This window comes from Sorex araneus, chromosome 3 (genome assembly GCF_027595985.1).
Source record: "Sorex araneus isolate mSorAra2 chromosome 3, mSorAra2.pri, whole genome shotgun sequence".
Classification (NCBI taxonomy): Eukaryota; Metazoa; Chordata; class Mammalia; order Eulipotyphla; family Soricidae; genus Sorex; species Sorex araneus.
In genome coordinates, this window is record NC_073304.1 from 193,740,555 (window position 1) to 193,764,918 (window position 24,364).

Sequence of the window (24,364 nt, forward strand, 5' to 3'; positions counted from 1 at the left end):
ACTCCTTGCACCTTATTTTGACTCGTGACTAAAACCTGATGCACTCCCTATGACCCCATGAGAAATGGTATGCTCTCTTCACATTAAACTTTTAGTAATTAATTTCTTTTCAATAGCATTGACCTCTCTGTGTCATTCAAGCCTATTAAACAACATTAAAACTTCAAGGTTCATTTTGAGACAATAAAGACCATTTCATTTGTGAACATAAATGTTTGAAAAGTCAAAGCATTAGCGAACTGACCCATTAGTATGTTAAAAATAATACATCTAACTGAAAGTAAGTGGTCAAACAAAAAAATTCCAGGGCTACTTGACGTTTGAAATTAGAAATTAAACAATTTCCTTGCTATCTCAGCAGATTTGGGAAATTATCTGCTAAAGTTTTAATCTCAAGGGACTCTGCCTCTGTCCATGTGTCTCTGGATGCAAGGGAGCCATGCCATGTCCCCAACAGTAAAGGAGGTACTCAGCACTGAGTTCCTCTCCCTGGGTCTACCTCACTACTCGGGGAGCAGGTGGGGTGGGATTTGGGGACATACCTGACAGTGCTTGAGGTTTCTGCTCTATGCTAAGGCTACCAGTGTACAGTGGGTATCAGGGAAGGCCCAGGGCTTCCAGCTGGGAGCATGTGCTCCAGTTTGTTGTGCTCTCCTGTTTCTACCTTCACTGGATGTGAACATTCTGGAATATACTCAACAAGAGTATGTCAGGAGAAAAAGGAGTTGGAGGCTCTGATCAAAATTATGCATTATCACCATAAACTGGAGCGATAGCACAGTGGGTAAGGTGTTTGCTCTGCACGCGGCCAACCCAGGTTCAACTCCTTCATCCCTCTCGGAGAGCCTGGCAAGCTACCGAGAGTATCCCGCCCACATGGCAGAGCCTGGCAAGCTCCCCATGGCGTATTTGATGTGCCAAAAACAGTAACAAGAAGTCTCACAATGGAGACGTTACCGGTGCCTGCTCTAGCAAATCAATCAACAATGGTGTACAGTGCTAGAGTGCTAAAGTTTTAATACCTCCCAATAATTTTACTTCCCCTTAAATTACAAACAGAAGGGAAAGAGGAAACTTCCTATATACTTAGGAAGTCAATAAATAACATCAAACAAAAATAGAAAAACTTCAGGGGCTGGAGAGATAGCACAGCGGGTAGGGCGTTTGCCTTGCACGCGGCCGACCCGGGTTCAAATCCCAGCATCCCATATGGTCCCCTGAGCATGGCCAGGGGTAATTCCTGAGTGCAGAGCCAGGAGTAACCCCTGTGCATCGCCAGGTGTGACCCAAAAAGCAAAAAAAAAAAAAAAAAAAGAAAAACTTCAGACACATTCTATTTAAGATGCACAATATATTCACTGAGGTGTTCTTCAAAATACTACTGGCTAATATAATAAAACCAAGAGAAAGAAAGAAAGGCAAAGGATTGGGAAATGAAACACATGGTAGAGATCTCTGAACTCAGTAAATGAGTTTACAAAGACTGCCAAATGCAAAATGAAGTTACAAAATCAATTGCTCTATACGAGAACAGTCAACTGAAAAATATTCTTAAAACACCATTCACAACAGCAATAAAAACTATACTATCTTAAGAATCCCCAAATGAAAAACAACTCTAATTGGGGTTAAAAAAAAAAAAAAAAACCACCTGATTTATTTAAAAGTCTAAAATGAGTGAATACAGAGAGTAAGGCAGTTGCTTGCATGTGGCTAACTCAAGTTCAATCTCTGACACCTCATGTGGTTCCCCCTAGCACCACCAGGAGGGATGCTGGTGGTGAGTGCATTGAGTGCAGAGCCAGGTGTAAGCCCTGAGCACAGCTGTATGTGGCTCCAAAACAACAACAAATCTAAATGAAGGGAGAACACTTTATATATATGGGTAGCACTGTAGTCCCGTTGTTCATTGATTTGCTCGAGTGGGCACCAGTAACATCTCCATTGTGAGACTTGTTACTGTTTTTGGCATATTGAATACGCCACGGGTAGCTTGCCAGGCTCTGCCATGCAGGCGAGATACTCTCGGTAGCTTGCCGGTCTCTCCGAGAGGGACAGAGGAATCGAACCTGGGTCAGCCACATGCAAGGCAAACACGCTACCCGCTGTGCTATTGCTCTAGTCCAACCAATCACACAAATAAAATTAAAAAGTAGAAAATATGGGAACCTGACATCATGACACATGAAAAGTAGAAAAAGCATGAACTATTTACAAGCAATACTGAGAAAATGGATTCATTCTAAGCAAATAATGTTGGAACAATGTATACAAAACTGAACTTGACATAAATTACAGGCCTTTAATTGAAAGATATTATAAACAGCAAATTTAGTTTTTAGTAAATAAGTAAAAAGTCTAACTGTTTAAGTGTAGCCATTCTTTCAAAGAGATGTCACAATCAGACAGACATGTACATAAAAATCACAAGTATATAAATGCAGAAGAGGAAAAAGTCACAAAATATGCAGTTCTCAAATATTTTGTGTGATAATTTCCTTGTAATGAAAAGACAAAGAGTAGAAGTATAAAAGTTATAAAAAGGAAGATAATTTCAGATCATCTACACTGAAATAAGATACAAAAGTGAAAAACAGAATACAGTTCTCAATATTCTAAGTGGCATCCGTCAAAAAACTGATGGAAATGGGGCTGGAGCGATAGCACAGCGGGTAGGGCGTTTGCCTTGCACGCGGCCGGCCCGGGTTCGAATCCCAGCATCCCATATGGTCCCCTGAGCACCGCCTGGAGTAATTCCTGAGTGTAGAACCAGGAGACACCCCTGTGCATCGCCGGGTGTGACCCAAAAAGCAAAAAAAAAAAAAAACTAATGGAAAAATGGCTGGAGAGCAGATAGGTAGATTGATTTCCAGATTTCCATGCAATCAACCAGGTTCAATCCCTGACCAATATAATATGGCCCCCCAATCTCTGCTAGGAGTGATCTCTGAGCAGAGAAAGTATTGAAGACTGCCGGGGCAAGGCCTCCCTACAAACAAGTTGAAAACTAGTATTTAATAAACTTTAGTGAAAATATCAGTGATACCTTTTCCAAGTACTGCTTAATTCACCAATTAAATATTTTATTCCACTTAGAAAAAAAAAGTTATAGTACAAAAGTACATGGTCATTAACCACGTTAGTAACAGCTAATACAATTATAATCAAAGTACTTATAATCCTCCCCACAAAGGTCAAGTTTTAATGAAACACACTTGGTAATTTTTTTTTCTCCCCAAAAGGACAAACAACAGTTTGGCACCTAATATATAATCACAGTATCAAGTCAGGTGTGCAGGATCCCCAGTATATTTTATTAGAGTTCAGTTATAAACACACAATCTCTTGACATTGAAGATGTAGTTCTAGCAGATAAAGTCCAAAAGCAGGAAATGAATCTCCTCCCCAATGCTGCTGCTTATCTTTAAAGTAACTTCAAATTATTACTAAACCAATAAGTAATTTTGTTTCAGAAAGTGATCTGATCTACTTTATTTTCAGCTTTTGATAAATTCAAGAATGGCTGGAGGATTATTGCTTTTTTGACTCATTTTATATACTGAAACACAATGTGAAAAATAAAAAAAAAACTTGTTAAAAAAGTATTTTTATAGTAAAACTCAAATATACAGCATCAAGTCTAAAGGTACATAAGAAAAATACTCATGGTTCTGAAAACAAAGCTAATTTTGTTATTAAATAGCAAATTTTGAAGTAAAGCTTTTACTAATTAGAAATTGTCAGTTAAAAAAGGAGTAAAATTGATACAAAGAGATATTACATACAAAGAGAAATAATAAAAACATAACTACAGGTGACTACCTTATTTATGGAATTTTCCTAATGAAATCATTCTTAGCTATAATGCAAATAGGATATCAAGACTATCAAAAGACAAACCCGAGAGACAGTGCAGGTTAAGACGCTTGTCTTGCATGTAGTCAACACTGGTTCAATTTCTAGAACTACTTCTGGTCCCCAAAGTGAACACTGAGCACAGAGCCAAACGTAAGCCCTAACCACTGCAGATATGGTCCAAAACATAACAAAAAGACTACTTAAAGGTTTCCCCCAAAGCCAGGCTACCAATTATCACTGCCAAATACAAAGTGAGTTGGAGACAGCCTAAGAAACCCAGATGAATAATATTACTGCTGATTAAGTTAATGGAAACATGAAATCTTATTTTTATTGTTTTATTATAGCAATATAGCTACCATTTATTGCACTTCTATGTGCCATACTTTGCACTGGTAATTAAAACATACTGTCTTTAATTCCTAAAATGAACTTTATCAGGTATTAAAATACTTCAAAAAATTAGAACTGAGGGGCTGGAGAGATAGTATAGTAGATAGGCATTTGTTTTGCATACAGCTGACCAAGATTTATTCCCTGTCATGCCTTAAGGTCCCAAGCCTGCCAGGAGTGATCCCTTAGCACAGAACCAGTGATAAACCCTGAGCATTACTGGAATCAAACCCACGGAATTGAGACTAGGAGATTAAACATGGAACTCAATTTTATTTATTTTTATTATTTTTAAAAAATTTATTTTATTGAATCACCATGTGGAAAGTTACAAAGCTTTCAGGCTTATATCTCAGTTACACAATACTCGAACACCGTCCCTTCACCAGTGCACATATTCCACCACCAAAAACCCCAGTATACCTCCCACCCCCCACCCCCGCCTGCATAGCTGATAAATTTCAATTCACTTTCTCTTTACCTTGATTACATTCCATATTTCAACACAAAACTCACTATTGTTGTTGGAGTTTCCCCCCAAAAAAGAGTCCTGCTGAAAAGGAAGCATTTGATAGTTAGTTTTCCATTGCTGAGAATGAAGACATATGAAGTCACGTGGCCGCTATTGCAGTTTGGGATTTCTGTATTTTAGTATTTTAGTAATTAAGTCCAGGGAGATTTATGTTAGAAATTGCATCATGGGGCTGGAGAGATAGCACAGTGGGTAGGGCGTTTGCCTTGCACGCGGCCGACCCGGGTTCAAATCCCAGCATCCCATATGGTCCCCTGATCACGGCCAGGGGTAATTCCTGAGTGCAGAGCCAGGAGTAACCCCTGTGCATCGCCAGGTGTGACCCAAAAAGCAAAAAAAAAAAAAAAAAAAGAAATTGCATCATTTCCCTTCCTGGGCAGCATGGAGCTATGGCTTAGTTCACAGTCTAGAGATATTTCTGCAAGCAGCTGCTGGTACCCAAAGTAGTCTAGCTGGCCTCTGGATCGTGGTCAATCAGCAGCAGAGTGGCCGCACATATGTGCAACCACTCGGGTCGCATCTCGGTAGACAGTGCCCTGGTATCACCCCCGTCCCGAGATCACCCGCGTGTCCCACTGTGGAACCCAATTTTAAAAAACTAGGAGAGTAATGCAAAACTTCAGGTTTAACTGGCATATTAATACAGACTTCCCTTATTCCAAACCCTTTGACTAAAAGGAGGAAAAAGAAAATCCATAATTATCTAGACTACCATGGCGTATTCAATATGCCAAAACCAGTAACAATAAGTCTCACAATGAGAGACGTTATTGGTGCCTGCTCGAACAAATCGATGAGCAACGGGATGACAGTGACAGTGACAGTGACCAACAGATTAAGACAAAGAAATCTGGGAAGTAAATTTTTTTTGTTGTTGTTTTGTTTTTAGGTCACACCCGGCAATGCACAAGGGTTACTCCTGGCTCTGCACTCAGGAATTACCCCTGGCGCTGCTCAGGGGATCATATGGGATGCTGGGAATCGAACCCGGGTTGGCCGCGTGCAAGGCAAACACCCTACCCCGCTGTGCTATTGCTCCAGCCCGATTGGGAAGTAAAATTAGCAAAACACAAACCTCATCAACAAATTCAAATAAGCATCACTTGAATTTAAAAAAAAAAACTTGCAAATGAATTCTCAGAAGCAACCAACATTAAGCTTTGACCAGAGAACCTGGGAGATGGCTCTGAAGCAAAAAGCACTTGTAATCCAAGTGTGAGGCAATTCAAATTCAATAGCTGGTATTATCTATATGTATCCCGGAGGTCCCAGCAGATCTGCTATCTAAAGCACCAGATTGTGCAAGAGTTATCTCCAGTTCACTGCAACCAGATGAATAACACAACTAAACCCTGACTAAAATGTAACAAACCCTGCCCCTCCTCCCCCAACACACACACACATATACATACAATCATCACAGCCAGAATGTGCAAGAATATAACTTTAAGAGTATGATCTCAGGCAAGCAAGTGTGTAAGTTCCACAACTAAAGCAATCCTCAAAGTCTACCACATCCAAGTGTATGTGTAACACCATGAACAGGGGTAGGGCGCGGGGATAAATAAGTATGTATATATCTCAATCTCAGAGAAAAGAGAAAGTAGCAAAAAATTAAAATAATGAGCTATGTATCTGGATATTCTAGATGTTATCAAAATAACTTCAATTATTATGCTGAAAATTTAAGGGAAGGGCACTTGCTTTATACATGGCTGACCCAGTCTGGTTCGACTGCCAATATCCCATATGGTACCCTGTGCCTGGAACACAGTTGGGCGCGGTCAAAATATAAACAAAAATTAAGGGTACTAAAAACAGGACAACCAGCAAAACTACAACCAAAACTTAATCCAGTACCAGAGAGATAGAACAGGGGTTCAGTTGCTTGCCCAGTAAATCCCAGGTACTAGACAGGTTCCCTGGGCATGCAGGTTGTAACCCAATGCTCCCTCTTCTTTCCCCTCCCCCCACCATAATAAATACATAAAATATATCCAGAGGCCAGAGAGATAGTATGGTGGGTAGGGTGCTTGTTGTGCACATGGCCTACCTAGGTTTGATCCTCGGCACTCCATATAATCCCACAGCCCTGCCAGGAGTGATCCCTGAGCAGAGCCAGGAGAAAGCCCTGGAAACCAGGCCTTGCCCAAAAAACAAAATACCCACAAAAGATATTATATCCATGAAAGAGAAAAATAGGTTCAGGAAGTTAAAAATAGAGATAATGAGACAACGCATGAATAGCTAGAAGGAGACATAATACTAAAGTCAACAGAAAGAAGATATTATGTATCTTTTAGAGATATACTGTCACTGTCACTGTTATCCCTTGCTCATGGATTTGCTGAAATGGGCACCAGTAACCACTGTGTGACTTAGAGATACACAGTAACAGGAAATACTATGCATTATTGTGTTACAGTATTCATGTTCATGTAACTAACAAAATAGCTTCAAAATATATAGGGACTGAGTATGTCTCAAAGGACTAGAGTACCTGTTTTATGTGTGAGATCTATGAGTTCTATGCCCAGCACTGCAGTCTGGCACACGTAGAAGTAAACCCCTTAGCACCGAATTGGCAGGAGCCCTCGAGCAATTTCAGGTGTGGCCCCCAAACTTCTGTTACCCAGGCATACTGTGACTGCATGAAGATTTTATGTGACACTTTCTGGTAACATTAAGGAAACATCAACATCAAAGTATTGTAGATTTGACAAAAAATGTTAATCTGCATGAAATAATTCATATAAAAGCTTACAGTGACTAATACAGAGCAAGTAATAGTTTTTCTAACTCTGTCTTACTATATACAACAGATTATAAAGATACTTAGAATAAAAGGGCATCAGAATTGGACTGGAGAATAAAACCATGACAGAGAATAATAATCAGGAGAAAAAGATCAACCTATTTGACCAACCTAAAAGAGATGGTATAGGGGTTAAGGTACTTGCCTTGCATATAGCTGACCCCAGTCTGATGCCCCCCTCTTCAATCCCAAGCACTGCATATGGTCTCCAGAGCACTACTAGAGCGACTTCTAAGGACAAAGTCAGTAGTAATCCCTGAGTATCACATGATGTCACCCAAACCACTCCACGCCAAAACAAACAAAAAACAAACAAAAAATCCCCGCTTATTTATAGGAATTTAATATTAATTTTTTTTTTTTTTATCAGCAGAGGAGACACAGGAAGACACAGAATAGCACTTTTTTTGGGGGAAGGGGGCACATCCAGCTGTGCAGAGAGCTTATTCCTGACTCTGCACTCCTGGTGGTGCTCAGGGGACCATCTGGGGTTCCAGGAATAGAACCCAGGTTGGCCACATGCAAGATAAGCATCCTAGCTGCTATACTGTAGCTCCAGTCAGAAGAGCACTTTTAAATCCCATCATATACGATACCCCTCTTTTATAGATGTGTTCATACTCCTTATCTATATGGAAATGAAATGCACAAATAACAAAACTTTCTATGAACAATTAAAAAAATATATATTTCTTTCTAGTTGTTTTGAAAACACATATAGACATCCTTAGAGCTGTAAAGAATGAAGGAAAGGTAACTTACATAAAATAAAATACATCTTTTAAAATGTATAAATACATATCTATATTAGAAAATAGTAAGCTGAAATACTCTGTAAATCATCATGATCAACATTAAAGCTACATGAATAAATGTTTATAGTAAGACACAGAGTACAGAATCAGTGACTGAATTAAAAAAAGGGATGCTGATGTTGCTGACCTGAATTCTTTTTTTTTTTTTTTTTTTATTTTGGGCCACAACCAGCAGTGCTCAAGGGTTACTTCTGGTTCTGCACTCAGGGATCACTACTGGTGGTGCTGGGGAACAGTAAGAGATGCAGAGAATAGAACGTATGTCAGCTGCTTGCAAGGCAAACTCTCTGTACCACTACTCCAATTTCATCATACATTTTATCCTGCCAAATATAACGTCTTTTATTTATTTTTAAAACTACTAAAATTATTTTTGTTTCCTGGGCCTCCAAATAGTGCTAAGTGGATTAGGGAGTTGGGGAGGCCACTCCTGACAGGGTTGGGGTCACCAGCACTCCCCATCTGTGTTTCAGGGGTCAGTCAATATTGGTGACTGAACTATCAATTATTCATGGCTTCAAGCACACACCCAGTCCTTTGCACTATTTCCCAAGTCCCTAAAATTACATTTAAATATGGGAGCAAGGGGACAGACAACTCAAAGAGGCAGCCTTGCATATTAAGAGACCCAAGCTTGATTCCTAGCTCTGCCCACTGCCTTATTCCACCCAACCCACCCCATAATAACCACCTGCTCTGGCTCTGGTGGCCTATAGCACCACCAGGTAAGAGATAGACTACGTCATTAGTCAGAGAACCTAAACAGGTATGCATTCTGGGCAAGTATTGTTTCTGGGCCCCTAGACACTGATGGGGAAGCCCCATCAAAAGAAAAAGTACTTTTAAATAAAACATGCAACCTGTTGGTCAGAGAGGGTACAGGGGGTAAGGTGCTTGCCTTGCCCAAGGCCAACACAGGTTCAATCCCCAGCACTGTACACGATTGAGGGTACTGGCAGAAGTGATTTCTGAATACAGAGCCAGGAGTATACTCTGAGCAAACCAGGTGTGCCCCCCCCACCCTGATGAAACCATCTCAAAGTAATAGGGACTAGAGATAGTACAGCTGGTAGAGCACCTGTCTTGAACACAGCACCCCAACACCCCATATGGCTCCCAAGCACTGCCAGGAGTGATCCCTGAGAGCAGGGCATCGAGTGAATAAGCCCTGAGCACAACTGGGTGTAGGCCCCAAACCAAAAAAAAAAAAAAAAAAAAAAGTAATGAGATATTGCAAAACCTATTTTGTGTTTATGTGTGCAAAGAACTTGGACCCTAGGCTCACACAATTGGAAAAGACTCTTTTGTTTTTTTGAGCCGTACCTGGTAGTGCTCATGGGCCCATACAGGGTGCCTGGGATTTAACTAGATTTACAGCTTGTAGAGCCACATGCAAGACCTTACTACCTCCTGTAACATCTATCCAGCCCAATTCTTTGAAGTCCTATTTGATCTATCAGTCCTTCAACTATTTTTACTATTGCTTCTAAAACCAACCCTCTGAAAATTTATAAAATCCATTATAAACAAACTGTCTCTCAGGAGTACATTGTAATGTTTATAAGCAGGAAGTTGAAGCCAGGCAGACCTTCTGGGCCCACAATCCAGCCATACTGTCTAAGTATTCTGTGTGTGATGTGTCAATTTACTTACTACCATCTTTATTTTCTCAGCTTCTTTTTTTGTCAAACTTCCTCCTTTTCCTTAAACAAGCACAAATCATTTCTCTCCTAAGGAAAGGGGAAATTCCATAAACCTTACCATTTCTCCTTTAAGTCATCAACTATCTCCTTCACTGTCCCATCAGATTCCTTCAAAATAAGATCATAAACTAAATGAGTTAATAAACATAGAATAAAAAGGGATTACAAACAAGATGTTAGAGCTAAGAAAACATATAAAGACTAAAACACCATGAGTTAATAAAAAATTCTGAGAACACAGAAAAGACAACGGAAATACTGACAGTTTTTAATATAATCACAGTTAAAGCAAAGAAAAAGATTAAGTAACTTCCCTAAATACCTGCCTCTCTCATTTTCTACCCTGCTATATTGTTTCTTTGTCATCTTTAAAATAAACATGCAGAGACCTCTATCATCCACCCACAGACCTTATGTTGGCACATTCATTTCCCAGGTGAGGATATCTACAGGCCAATACCCCATGGTAATGAAAGTGGATTCCCTTCAGTTGGGTTCCATGGAGCAGTCTTCACACCCATCCTCTGCCATATCTGTAGGCTCACATCCCAACCCAGACCTTTCTGTGTACTCATGCATTTCACAGGACCACATCCACACCTTACACTCAAAACAACACTCATTAAAGCATGTACCCTGAAGCCATATTCTACTCTTCATTCATCATAGTGCACACACTTATATCTCCTTTCACTGAGAGAGAATTACAAAGTGAATTACAAAGATTCACTCTCAGAAGCACAGCAGACACAATGAAGAAATCCCATGGAAGCCCACCAAGCTTAATGAATGAACAATACAGATGGCTCTGCTGGTAATCAACCAGCTCTGTAATCAATCAGAATAATGCCTATATAAACACCATGTTGAAGATGTTTAATGAGATCAGAGATCAAAGAAACAGGCAGTCAGTAAAGCATTAGGGCGTTTGAGTGTGGAAATGAGAAAACTATTTTAGAAAATGGCAGAACTGAAGAGTATGGTAGCTGAGATTTAAAAAAACTCAACAGAAGGCCTCAGCAACAGAGTAACAGCAGCTGAAGAAAAAAATCAGTGAGCTTCAAAATGAGATCTCTAGAAAATAACAAAAGATGGAAAAAGTTTGAAAAGAAATGAACAGCACTCCGAAGAACTATGGATGAGTTCAAGAGAAAATCATCAGAGTCCCTGAGAAACAAAAAACCAATCAGATCAAGAAAACTAGTCAAAGAAATAATAGATCTGAATTTCCCAAAGTAGAAGAGGATGGACACCCAAATCCAGAGGTCCAACAGTTCCTAGCAAAAATAGACCCTGAATAGAAAATCTCCAAGACACACTGTAATCATGACAAAAGCCTAAGACAAACAGAATGTGAAAGCAGCAAAATCAAAGAAAAAACTTAAATACCTCCTATGAAAATCATAACAGGGAAGCTGGAAAGAGTATAGGAATAAGGTTCTTGCCTTGCATGTAGCCGATCTGAATTTCATCCGCAGCACTGCATCTGGTTTGCAAGTATGGCTCTCCGAGGGTAGTCAGAAGTAAGCTCTGAGCACAGCCTGTGTGGCTCAAACCTGTAGCACCACCACCCCACCCCCAAATCATAGCATACCTATCAAATGGAATACTAGAGACCAGAAGAGAAAGGCAAGATATAATTTGGGGGAGGAAAGGGCGGAAAAAGTCCACCAAAACACAAAATTCAATGAAATGAAAATAACCACCGAAAGTATTCGATTCACCTATATTATCAATCAGATTTATCATACAGGAATGATACAAAGCTTCATGGACAGGCAACAGGTTAGGCAGTTCATAGCCTTGAAACCCATTTGCAAGAAACATTAAAGGAGGGGATAAAGATAGTATAGTGACTAGGGAGCCTGCCTTGCACACAGCCAAGCAAGATTCATTTCCTAGCATCCCAAATGGTCCCTGAGTCCCTGAAAGGAGTTATCCCTGAAAGCAGAGCCAACAGTAAGCCCTGAGCACAAACAAGTGTGCTCCATCTCCCCTGCCCCCAAATTTTTTAAATTTAAAATTTATATATCTGTAAAATCTAGCTTAAAAACTTTTTTGCAGGAACTGGAGAGATTTTTGGGGTTGGAGCGATAGCACAGCGGGTAGGGCATTTGCCTTGCACATGGGACAACCCAAGTTTGATTCCTCCATCCCTCTCAGAGAGCCTGGCAAGCTACCCATGGAGTATTCAATATGCCAAAAATAGTAACAAGTCTCACAATGGAGATGTTACTAGTGCCTGCTCAAGCAAATCGATGAGCAACAGGAAGACAGTGATGACAGTGACAGTGATATATATAAAAAATTATACGTGTCATGTATAAAGTAAAAGACCGAAAAATAAAAACATTGATTATTCTGGGAAAAACCTGAGTGCCTGAGAACAGATGACTGAGTAAAGAAACTTTGGTATATCTACATAATGGAATACTATGCAGCTGTTAGAAAAGATGAAACCATGAAATTTGCATATAAGTGGATCAACATGGAGAGTATCATGCTAAGTGAAATGAGTCAGAAAGAGCGGGACAGATATAGAATGACTGCACCCATTTGTGGAATATAAAGTAACATAATAGGAGAAAACACTGAAAGATAGTAGAGATAAGGGCCAGGAGGGCGGCCCCATGGTGTGAAAGCCGATCTCATGTGCTGGGGAAAAGGCAGGTGGGATGGAGAAGAGACCACTAAGCAAATGATGGTTGGAGGGATCACTCAGAATGGTAGATACATGCTGAAAGTAGGCTAAGGACCAAACATGATGGCTGCTTAGTGCCTATGCTGCAAACCGTAACACCCAAAAGGAGAAAGAGGGAATGTGCCATAGAGGCAGGGGAAGGGAAGAGGTGGGGGTGGCAGGAAGGACACTGGGAACATTGATGATGGAGAATGGGCACTGGTGGAGGGATGGGTATTTGAACATTGTTTGACTGAAACATAATCATGAAAATTTTTAAGTCTGTAACTATATCTCATGGTGATTCATTAAATTAAAAAATAAGAACATTATTTCTAAATTACTCTATAAATTCAACAAAATTCACAAAAATAATTTTGTAGTTTATGAGGATACTCTAGTAAAAAAAAATACTAAATTACAGAAACCCAAAACTGAGAGGCCGCTAAGTGTGGTCACTCGACCTCATGCCTCTTCATCCTCAGCAATGGAAAACAAATTATCTAATGCTTCCTTTTCAGCAGGTCTGACTTTAGGGGAGAGACTCTCCAAACAATAATAGTGAGTTTTGTTGAAATACTGTATGCAATTAAAGTGAAAGTAAAGTGAAATTTATTAGTTACACAGGCGGGGGGTGCTAAGGGCGGGGGGGCTAGGGGCGTGGGGGGGCAGGGTAGAGCTATACTGGGATTCTTGGTGGTGGAATATGAGCACTGGTGAAGGGATGGGTATTCGAGCATTGTATAACTGAGATTTAAACCTGAAAACTTTGTAACTTTCCACATGGTGACTCAATAAAAAATTAAAAAAAAAAAAATTAAAAAATAAAAAAAAAAGAGGCTAAAAGAAAAAAATCAAGACAACGTTGACTGTCTTTATCCACAGAGCAACTGGAAGTAAGCAGAAATTTTAAAGCCAGTAAGCTAACTTAGTCTGATGTGTCAAAAATAATTGTACTAGAGAGGGCTGGAACTATCGTGCAGTGGGTAGGGAGTTTGCCTTGCACGTAACCGACCTGGGTTCGATTCCCAGCATCCCATATAGTCCCTTGAGCACCGCCAGGAGTGATTCCTGAGTGCAAAGCCAGGAGTAACCCCTGTGCATCGCCCGGGTGTGACCCAAATAGAAAAAAAAAATTGTACTGGAGAATCTTAAAAGACAGTCTGGGAATAAATAGCAGTATTCCTACATTTTTCAGTCTTCATTTTGGCAGTCTAGTTCATCCCTGAGATTTTATCAACCTCTTCTTAAGAAGCCTACATTAAAAAAAAAAAAAAAAAAAAGACAGCCTGGGAAGTCATTGGAAATTTTGGAAATTCTAAGTGTGAAGCTATGAAAATTCTCTTCAAAAAGATAGAAACACTTTTTTGTTGCCAAAAAAGGAAAAAAAAGTCAGAATCACCTTTTGTAGAATTTTTGATATTAACCAAATATTTATAATAATCTTGGGGCTTTTATTTAATAACAGTTAAATCTCAGCAAGAGCTCTGTGGTATTTTAACTTGACCTATTTCCATCATACCCTCTCAAGTCTCCGTAGTCTAAAAGCAGCCCACAATCATGGTAGAAACTAGCAGTTTGGCAGCCACAGGGAAGGGCAAAATGGAACTTCGAGCTCCCTAACCCCACTCCCAAAACCTCATTGTTATTAGACCAATCCAATGTTCCTACTAAGTACCTCTCACATGACATTCTTTATTTGATTAGACTCTTTTCCTTTGGGGAACCAATCAAAACCACTAAAGACAACTCTTGAACATCACGGCTGCTTGAGTCGAGTCAAGTGGACGAAAGTTTTAGTAGCTGGAGACAATAGGCTAACTACAAAATTTATTAAGAAGAAAACCTAAAGAACAGGACTGACAATTGGGGATTCTGGAAAAGCCAACCCATTCCTGAGTTATAAAGATCCTATGTGTGACCAAAAAAGATCTGAAAAAGTCCTAAGTTCTAACTGAATGATTTTGAGCCTCTGGATGCAAGGACCAGTCAAGGTTGAAAAATTCCTGGTTTGATACTGAAGGTATACTAAATAATGCAGAGTCCCTTGCAGACTAGAGAATCAGCTGGGTGTTTAAGAAAATCTGTAAAATCTTTAGCTATTAAGTTAACCAACCCAATGGGGCACACATAACAGATAAACTTTAAGAATTCAAGAATCAATAAAAAACAACCCCCCCCCAAACAACAACAAAAACAATAATAAACCCTAGAAGAGGGAAGGCTCTTCAGTTGCCACTTCATATTAAATGTTTCAGTTTTTAACCATAAATTACAAAACACGTACAGGAAAGAGAAAGTATGGCTTATATATAGAACAAACGTGTTCAAAGAACATACAGAAAACAGTATGAAAAGAGGGGCTGGAGCAATAGCACAGCGGGTAGGGCATTTGCCTCACATGCAGGCTGACCTGGGTTTGATTCCTCCGCCCCTCTCGGAGAGCCCGGCAAGTTACCGAGAGTATCTCGCCCCATGGCAGAGCCTGGCAAGCTACCTGTGGAGTATTCGATATGCCAAAAACAGTAACAAGTCTCACAATGGAGACGTTACTGGTGCCCACTTGAGCAACGGGATGACAGTGACAGTGATGAAAAACAGAATCTCACCAAGTAGAGACTACTAACAGATTTTTATTCTTTGGCAGTGGGGGACTGAACTCACAGCTAAAGAGAAAACATTTTTTAAAATATCCTCAAGTATAAAAATATCGTTATTACTTGTCCATTTTATTTCGGACTGAAAAAGAAATCTTTAAAAAATAATTTGCACGAGGAGCTGTAGACCAAGTATAGGTTTAAAGCACTTGGCCTGTACACACTAAATGCACAATCCCTTGCACTAGATACATAGACCACAAAACCACCATAGTAATTATTTGCCCATGTGCAAGCTAAGTAAAGTTTGCCAAAAACACTAATTTACACTGCCAGGATTAATTCCTGAGTGCAGAGCCAGGAGTAACCCCTGAGCATCGCTGAGTGTGACCCAAAAAGAAAAAAAAAAAAAAAACAAAGCAAAATAAAACAAAACACTAATTTAAAAACACACACACAAAAAATCTTACTTATTGTGTATCTTGGATAATCTTACTTATCCAAGAAGGCTTGTGATTAAAACCATTAACTTCCTAGAAAAAAAATTCCAATCACCTCATCTTCATAATCTGAACAGTCAGTCTCAGTTACTTCTATAAATTTCTTCTCCTAATGAAAGATCAAAAAAAGAAAAATACAAACATACCCAGAACTTTCTTGCTATTTCTCACTAACCTTTTCTTTTGCATTTTCACTTACTTTTCTCATAGAAAAAAGGCAAAGGCATAAATTTTAAGCACAAAAGCTGCATTTACTTTAAATACTTCACTGCCAATACTGTGACTGAGAAATATCAATATTGTGATTTTACTTCCTACTGGCTAATGACTAGACTTTTAAAATAATCTAAATTTCCTGTCATTTCCACAAAACTGTAATTTTCAGGGCCAGAGAGGTAAAACAGAGGTTAAGGCCCTTGCCTTGCACATGATCAACCCTGGCATCACTCCCTGAGCAGCACCAGTGATCTCTGAGTGCAGAGCTAGAAGTAAGCCCTGAGCATAGCCAGTTATGGCACAAAAAAGAAACTGTTGTTTTATCTGAACTATACCAGACTATTTGCAGAGAAGTAGAAAATTGTACAATTATAATTGGTGAAAAGCATATTTTATTGATTCAGATATCCTCTAATATTGATTGATTAAAATTTTAACTTTTTCTTACAGTTAGTAGGCCAAACAGGCTTCCAGCTAAAACAGCATTAGTTATTTATTAGAAAAAACTGACCTTTGGAAATTACTTTTTCAAGAAAATGCTTTGGTTTTTTATTTATTTTTTTAGTTGAATCACAGTGATATAAACAGTTGCAAAGTTTTTCATGATTGGGTTTCAGTCATATAGTATTCCAACACTTGTTCCTTCACTAGTGTACATTTCCATTCACCAGAGTTCCCTGTTTCCTTCCCACCCAACTCTATGCCGGCATTATTCTTCTCTCATTCTCTTTCTCCTCTCTCCTCACTTCCCCCCTCCCCCCCAACTCTTCTGTTGGGCCTTATGGTTTGCAATACAGATAATGAAACGTTACCAGATATATCCCTTTACCTACTTTCAACACTCAGAAAAATGTTTTTAACAGATTAAAGTGGAGAAAACAGTGAAAGAAGTGAAAGGAATAGAAAAATATCATGTATTCCAGTAAATTTAGAGCATTGTGGTTGCTTTTAAAGAATTTATGTCTTTATATTGTTCAAAACTGTAAAAATAAAATCCATCTGTGAAAAATCTTATAGTTCCACCTCAAAATAGTTTTATCTATTATCTTTACCTTTACATATGGTTTTTACAATCGTTGATAGACTATACTTTGTATTCTGCTTGTATTTTTTTTTTTTTTTTTTGCTTTTTTTGGGTCACACCTGGCGATGCACAGGGGTTACTCCTGGCTTTGCACTCAGGAATTACCCCTGGCGGTGCTCAGGGGACCATATGGGATGCTGGGATTCGAACCCGGGTCGGCCGGGTGCAAGGCAAACACCCTACCCGCTGTGCTATTGCCCCAGCCCCCTGCTTGTATTTTTAAACAATTCTAATACATACATTCATTTATAAGGAGGCTTCAGGTCCACCCAGTGGTGTTCAGGGGTGACTCCTGGCCCAGAGCTTGCAGGACTATGCAATGTCAAGAATCAAGGAGTTCTGAATGCAAAACATGTACTCTAGTTCACTGACTCATCTCTCCAATCCCTCACACTTACATTGTGCCTATCACATGAAGTTTATTTTCAGTATAGAGTAACTTAATAGTCTTTTAAAAAAGACCCCATGGAGTTTTTTTTGTTGTTATAGGTCTTTTACTTTTGAGTGACACCTGACTGTGTACAGGGGTTACTCCTGGCTGTATGCTCTACGGGAAACCTGCAAGGAGACCAGCCCCAGGGCCCGAAAAATCAAGGGATGTTCCCAGTTGCAGCCCCTCTCCCTAATGTGGAGTTTCAGAACTTCAATCAGTAGACTCACTACAGCCAGTGAAGGCAGGAAGCACAGCTTTGGATATTTCCTGCCCTGATACGTTTGACTTTATGGGAACACTGCAGCTTTAAGCCCACCCAGAACGCCAGCTGTAGAAAACTAAAGCTCGCCGAGGGGGGCGTCCCCTCTCGGGCTCTCCGGGCGGCTCTGTCTCACCGCCCGAGTTTGGTGCTCCGGAACCACTGTGTGTGCTGTCAGGTCAAGGGCAGGCGGCGGAAGGAAGAAGGCCAAACTGGTTGCTCGATCAGTTTATTTCGTTCTCTCTCTCTGCTTCTTCTGAGTCTGGGGACCTCTCTGGATCTTCTTTTATCTCTCCTGTCTTCTTCTTCTGTCTCTCTCTATGCCCCAGTCTTAGTTTATATAGCAAATTACATAGGGCAGTAGCACAAAGGTGGGTTTAACATCAACAAATCAACAAAGAAGGGCAAGACCATTTCTTGAGGAGATTAACAAAATCTCATCTAAGGAAATCTCATCTAAGGAGATCCTCTCAAGGGTGTGATTCCAAACAAGGGTGTGTCAGGGTGTGAGCTAGTAATCTGCTTAAATAGTTACAATAAATCTACTTCTAATATTTCTAGCAATGTCATTCTATATGGGCATAGTAAGAGATATAAAGTTTGGTTCTTCCTGAGGACATCTCACTATACAGTCCTCAGGCCAGGTTAATCTTCCTAACCCCAGCAGGGTCCTAGTCTCTTGGATCATGACAGCATTGTCTATGATCAAGCTCTTAACTTATAGTTAAGAATTAGGCACTTTGGCCAGGTCCATCTCGATGCCAGGGTAGCATGTAACTCACCACTTGCCCTGGATCCGTCCTGTCCCTCGTCGGGACCCTGCTTTGGGGTGCTAGGAACTGAGGGCAACTGAGGCTTAAGTGGAGAAAGAAGATGCCTGGGAATGAATAATATTCGAAGCCAATTAAGTCCCAAGTTACAAAAGCATAATATTATTTTCTTGTGTCCATACAGAAAGGCCATTGCTCTAAGGTAAACTAAGTTCCCTGCGGCAAGGCTAAAAGGACAAACCCCATGTTATCCTACAGTGCTTTAAGAAAGTCTTCTAGAAGGTGGACAGAGAATATCAAGAGTAAGGCACTTGGGGGTTGGAGCAATAGCACAGCAGGTAGGGCGTTTGCCTTGCATGTGGACAACCTGGGTTTGATTCCTGGCATCCCATATGGTCCTTGGAGCACCGCCAGAAGTAATTCCTGAGTGCGGAGCCAGAAGTAACTCCTGAGCATTGCTTGGTGTGGCCCAAAAGCCCCTCCCTCCCCTCCACGAAAAAGAAGAGTAAGGCACTTGCTTTGCATGTGGTCAACCTGGGTTCAATGCCAGGACTGATTCCTGAATGCAAAGCCAGGGTGTGGCCCCAAAACAAACACAAAACAAAACAAAAACAAGTGCTTCGGGAAGACATTATTTCCAGTGAAAGGAATTAGCTTTTGCACTAAGTTCTAAAAAGTGATTCTAACTTGGACACATAAGATGAGGTAGTTACGGTGTTGAAGAAAAAAGAGATTTGTAACATGTCTACAAAAGTGACTATACTTCACACACTGGGTCACAGCTTGTAAAAAAATGTAAAAAAAAAAAAACACACAAAACAAACACATGTCCAGGTCAAAGGAAAAAAAAAAAAGGCTATGTCAGAATTAGCAGTTTAATTTTTTTTATTTTTTTTATTTTGGCTTCTGGGCCACATTCTGTAATGCTCAGCAGTTGTTCCTGGCTAGAATAGGGGAATGGGAGCATGGAGTGCTAAGACTGAAATAAGGCCTCAGAATGCCAAGTATAGTGCATTTTTGCAATATACTAGCTACCTTCCCAGCCCATTGTTTTAATCATTATGAAAAAGAGGAACTATTTAAATAATCATAAAATGTGCTGCACTACTACTTTCCCATTTTAAACTAACTGGAAACAAGTACCTATTAAGATGGAATTCATTTACTAGGGCCCCCTCTGCTGGACTGCTGGAAGTAAAGGTGGCTTTGTTTCATAGTTGTTGCTTCTTTCCAGAAAGTAAATCAAATGTCCTCCAAATGAAGAAAAACACAGTTTCTTTCTCTATATTTTTCAAAAGTCATTATCTTATTTTAAATCTTTAATTTTGAAATAAAGTTTTCATAATCAAACCTGTTTGAATTATCCTAAAAACTGTCTTTTTTTTCAATTATGCTAGAACTATGAAGGGAGTTATAGCTCCCTTGTTTGTCGACTTATGGCAGAATTCTACCAGTGAAAGATAAAAATGATATACTGGAAGGCAGAAGAGAGATACCTTTAAGTCTAATCTAACACAGAATTTCCCCAGTGACTTCAGCTTTTTTGAAAGAAAAAAAAAATCATTAACTCCTGGTCTCAACTACCTAACTCTAAGCTGTATTCCCCCATTTACCACTATTTGCCTATTTTTAATCTCAGGGTTGCTTTACCATGCTCTTTTTATTTTCTCAAATCTTCCATCACTTCGACAAGGAAAATACCTCAGGGGCTAGGGGTGTAAGCCTTATATGTGCAAAGTCCTGAGTTCTATTTTCAGCACCAAAAACCCTTTTCCTAAGCAACCTCCCAAGCTCACTAAACCCTTGTTGATCATAGCCCTGGTGGCCCTTAGCACCACCAGGCCCAAGCAGCACCTCATCAGTACTCCAGGCCTTCCCATGAATGATCCGACTCAGTTGCCACACTATCACTTACAGTGATCCCTGGCCCTCCTGAGTACTGCTGAGGACCCCCAACAAAAAATCTCCTATCATATATGTATGCCATTATCCAAATTAAAGTTCCTATAAATAAAAAGATAAGAAATATAGAGGGGGGAGAAAAAACAAAATGGTCCAGGCCTATCTTTACTCAAAGAAGCTTCACTGGATACCACAGCTGCCATTCACAGTGGAAAAGGAATAGCAGTAACATGAATAAACTTTTGGCTAGGCTTTTTTTCCAGCCAAACAAATTTTGAAATGTGTAAGACCCTGGGCTTAATCCCCAGTATTAAAGAAAAAAAAGAACTTTCTAAATCACTTGTATAAGGTCAACCATCTCAAACTGGATGTTGCATTACATGACATTCCAAGTTGAAACTACAGAAGCATGTCCTATTTTTCTGATCTGTCCACAGTAAGTAAAAAGTTATATACATATTAAAACAAACCACAAAGATGCTGTCAATTTAGTGGGGAATAGTTTTCAAAAAATGGTTTAGAGAAAACTAAATATCCTCAATGAAGTTAGACCACTCGCAATATATAAAAATTAATTCAGAATGGATAACCTACATTTAAGACGTAAAACTACATGAAGAGGGGCTGGAGCGATAGTACAGCGGGTAGGGCGTTTGCCTCGCACTCGGCTGACCCAGGTTCGAATCCCAGCATCCCATATGGTCCCCTGAGCACCATCAGGAGTAATTCCTGAGTGTAGAACCAGGAGTAACCCCTGTGCATCGCTGGGTGTGACCCAAAAAGCAAAAAACAAAACAAAACAAAACAAAACAAAAAAACTACATGAAGAAATCAGAGGTACAGATCTTCAGGACAGTGAATAGGGGAATAGTTTCTTAGGTTATGATACACCAAAGTACTAACCAAAGGAAAATTAAGAAGTTAGTTTTCTCAAGGTCGAACTTCTGTGCCTCAAAGGACATTATCAAGAAAGTAAATGGGGCTGGAGCAATAGCACAGCGGGTAGGGTGTTTGCCTTGCAAGCGGCCAACACGGGTTCGATTCCCAGCATCCCAAATGGTCCCCTGAGCACCGCCAGGAGTAATTCCTTAGTGCAGAGCCAGGAGTAACCCCTGTGCATCGCCAGGTGTGACCCAAAAAGGAAAAAAAAAAAGTAAAAATAAAGCATATATGAGAAAGTACTCAGAAATTATGTTTAATAAGGAATGTATATCTAAACATATAACAGAATCTTACAATTTATAACAAATAAGACCATGTGAAAAATAGGTAAATAATATGATAAATACATCACTTCATTGATTCTGGAAAATACAAACAAAAATCACAATAAGAGAGGCTGGAGCGATAGTGCAGTCGGCTTCAGGTACCTGTGGTTTGCTTCCAATCAACTTTGGTTCCACTCCCCACTTCCACCCCCCAACTACACGTATGGTATCCTAGCTCTGAGAGCTCATTCCTGAGCAGAGCCAGGAACAGAGCCCTAACACAACTCTGTGTAGCTCAAACAGCCCCATCACGAGACTGTGTGTGTTATGGGGTAGAATGTGGGGACATAGACTGACTATATAAGGGTCTGAAAGAATTTTTCAGGGGTGAAGGAAATTTTCTACATTTACCAGAACATATGCAGTTATCAACGGTGATCAACTGTACACTTAAAATCTGCTAAATGTATTATATGAAAATTCACTGTCACTGTCATCCCATTGCTCATCGATTTGCTTGAGCGGGCACCAGTAACGTCACCATTGTGAAACTTGTTACTGTTTTTTGCTATCAAATAGGCCACGAGTAGCTTGCCAGGCTCTGCCGTGCGGGCGGGATACTCTGGGTAACTTGCCAGGCTCTCCGAGAGGGACAGAGGAATCCAACCTGGGTCGGCCGAGTGCAAGGCAAATGCCCTACCTGCTGTGCTATCGCTCTGTGATAAATTTAAAAAAAAAAAAAAATTTTTTTTTCTTTTTGGGTCACACCCGGCAATGTATAGGGGTTACCTCCTGGCTTTGCACTCAGGAGTTACTCCTGGCGGTGCTCAGGGGACCATATGGGATGCTGGGAATCGAACCTGGGTCAGTCGCGTGCAAGGCAAACGCTCTACCTGCTGTGCTATTGCTCCAGCCCCAAATTTTAAAATTTTTAAAAAGTTTTTGGGTCACACCTAGCATTTCTCAGGGGGTACTCCTGGCTTTGCACTCAGGAATTACCCCTGGCAGCGCTTGGAGGGGGCGGGGATGGGGGACCATATGGGATGCCAGGGATGGAATGGGGTTGGGCTCATGCAAGGCCTTACCTACTGTACTATCTCTTCGGCCCCTAAAACCAAATTATTTTACAGTGTGAAGCAGCTGAAGTCAAGTTCCTCAATAGAAGGAAAGAAGCAAGAAGTATCAAATGTTCCACTACCTACCTTGTTATTATATAATTAGGTAAAATAGAAAGAAAAGCAATTTTTCTGGCAGAGCATAGAAAGTGTCAGATTAACTGATCCAAAGGCCTTTTAGAAATAGAGAAAGCAACTGAAATTTAGGTCATAACACATTTGGAATTGTTTCTGCTATAAACTGAGTTTCAAAGAACACTTTTAGCTGCTGAAGCAGTCATATTAGATGCTACTACTATAGTCCTATTAATGGTAGGCTTATGCACTACCAAAATTATAACAGAACAATTACATTTTGTAGACAATAACCAAAATAGTCCTCATACAAACTACTTTGCATAGTTAAAAATTTCTAAGTAATCAGTGACATTTCATCACTGCATTTACAAGGATTCTAACAATTTTTTACATCAGACTTTGCGTAACTACTTAACAGTAATTAAGTACATAATTTTTTTGGGGGGAGGATGTAGATTATCCATTAATCCCAGAAAAATAAAACTGGTGCTTTTAACATCACTATTTTTGATAATTTTGTAGTTATACCTGAAACACTATACTTATAACTTAATCAATTAAAATTCGACTTTTAAAAACAATTCTAACTCCAAACAATGCATTAGGAAAACGGGTTCCCTTACCTCATTATCATCATCAGAATCATCCCCAAACACTGATGGCTTTTGCAAAACAGGATGTAACTGCTGTGCTTTCTTTGGCAAAATAAGCCCATACCTGCATTTGTTTTTGAAATAGAAATTACACCATTATATGTTAAAAATAATACACCCACTGCCTCTTCCAGATGAAGATGCCAGGTCAAAACATGTCAATTAATCTATACACACATAACACTATTTCTGATTTTTTTAAAAAATTAGCTCAAAATTCTAGTTACCGTAAGTGATTACTTATGAACATGGGCAAACTTCAAAACATTTTTTTTTTTAACCAAGGGAGTCAAGTCACTGAAGAGTTCGGAAATGTTTTAGTTGTTTAAACAAATAAACAAACCGGGTTAGAAAATTCACTTCAAGCCCACTAAATACAAAAAAAAAAACGCATCCAATTCTCTTTGTGGTCTAACAGAAGTCAGGAAAACGGCTAGACCCACCCCCTCCGCGTCCCCTCCCCTCCCCCCATACACTGGGTACTTACACAGTTTAAACAAGTTACAGAATAATGTCACGCACAAAAAACTTTTTTAAAGATACCATTAACCGAGAAATCAGAAGTGGCCACGGGGCAAAACCCCATTCCACTCGATTTAAGCTCAGTGCTTTGTCTCGGAGCCTCTGAGAGAACCATCCCATCAGACCCCACCGCGTTTCGCGGCTCCCATTTCCATCGCTTAAGATGCAGAGATAACGGAAAGCCGCATCCCCGCATCCCCGGGGCCGGACGGCAGAGGCAGACCCCGCAAG

General features: G+C 39.9%; 1 protein-coding gene across 2 annotated transcripts in view; it reads right to left on the bottom strand.

Annotated features, from left to right (window-relative positions):
• Positions 1–24,364, bottom strand: part of NSRP1 (nuclear speckle splicing regulatory protein 1) — a 47,669-nt gene that overhangs the window by 22,704 nt on the left and 601 nt on the right. The window contains exon 2 of one of the 2 annotated variants that reach the window (XM_055131397.1): positions 23,582–23,675. The exons of the other annotated variant lie outside the window; for it this stretch is intronic. Coding sequence (XP_054987372.1) covers positions 23,582–23,675 — 94 coding nt within the window. The remainder of the gene's footprint in view (positions 1–23,581; positions 23,676–24,364) is intronic. 2 annotated transcript variants of the gene reach the window in all.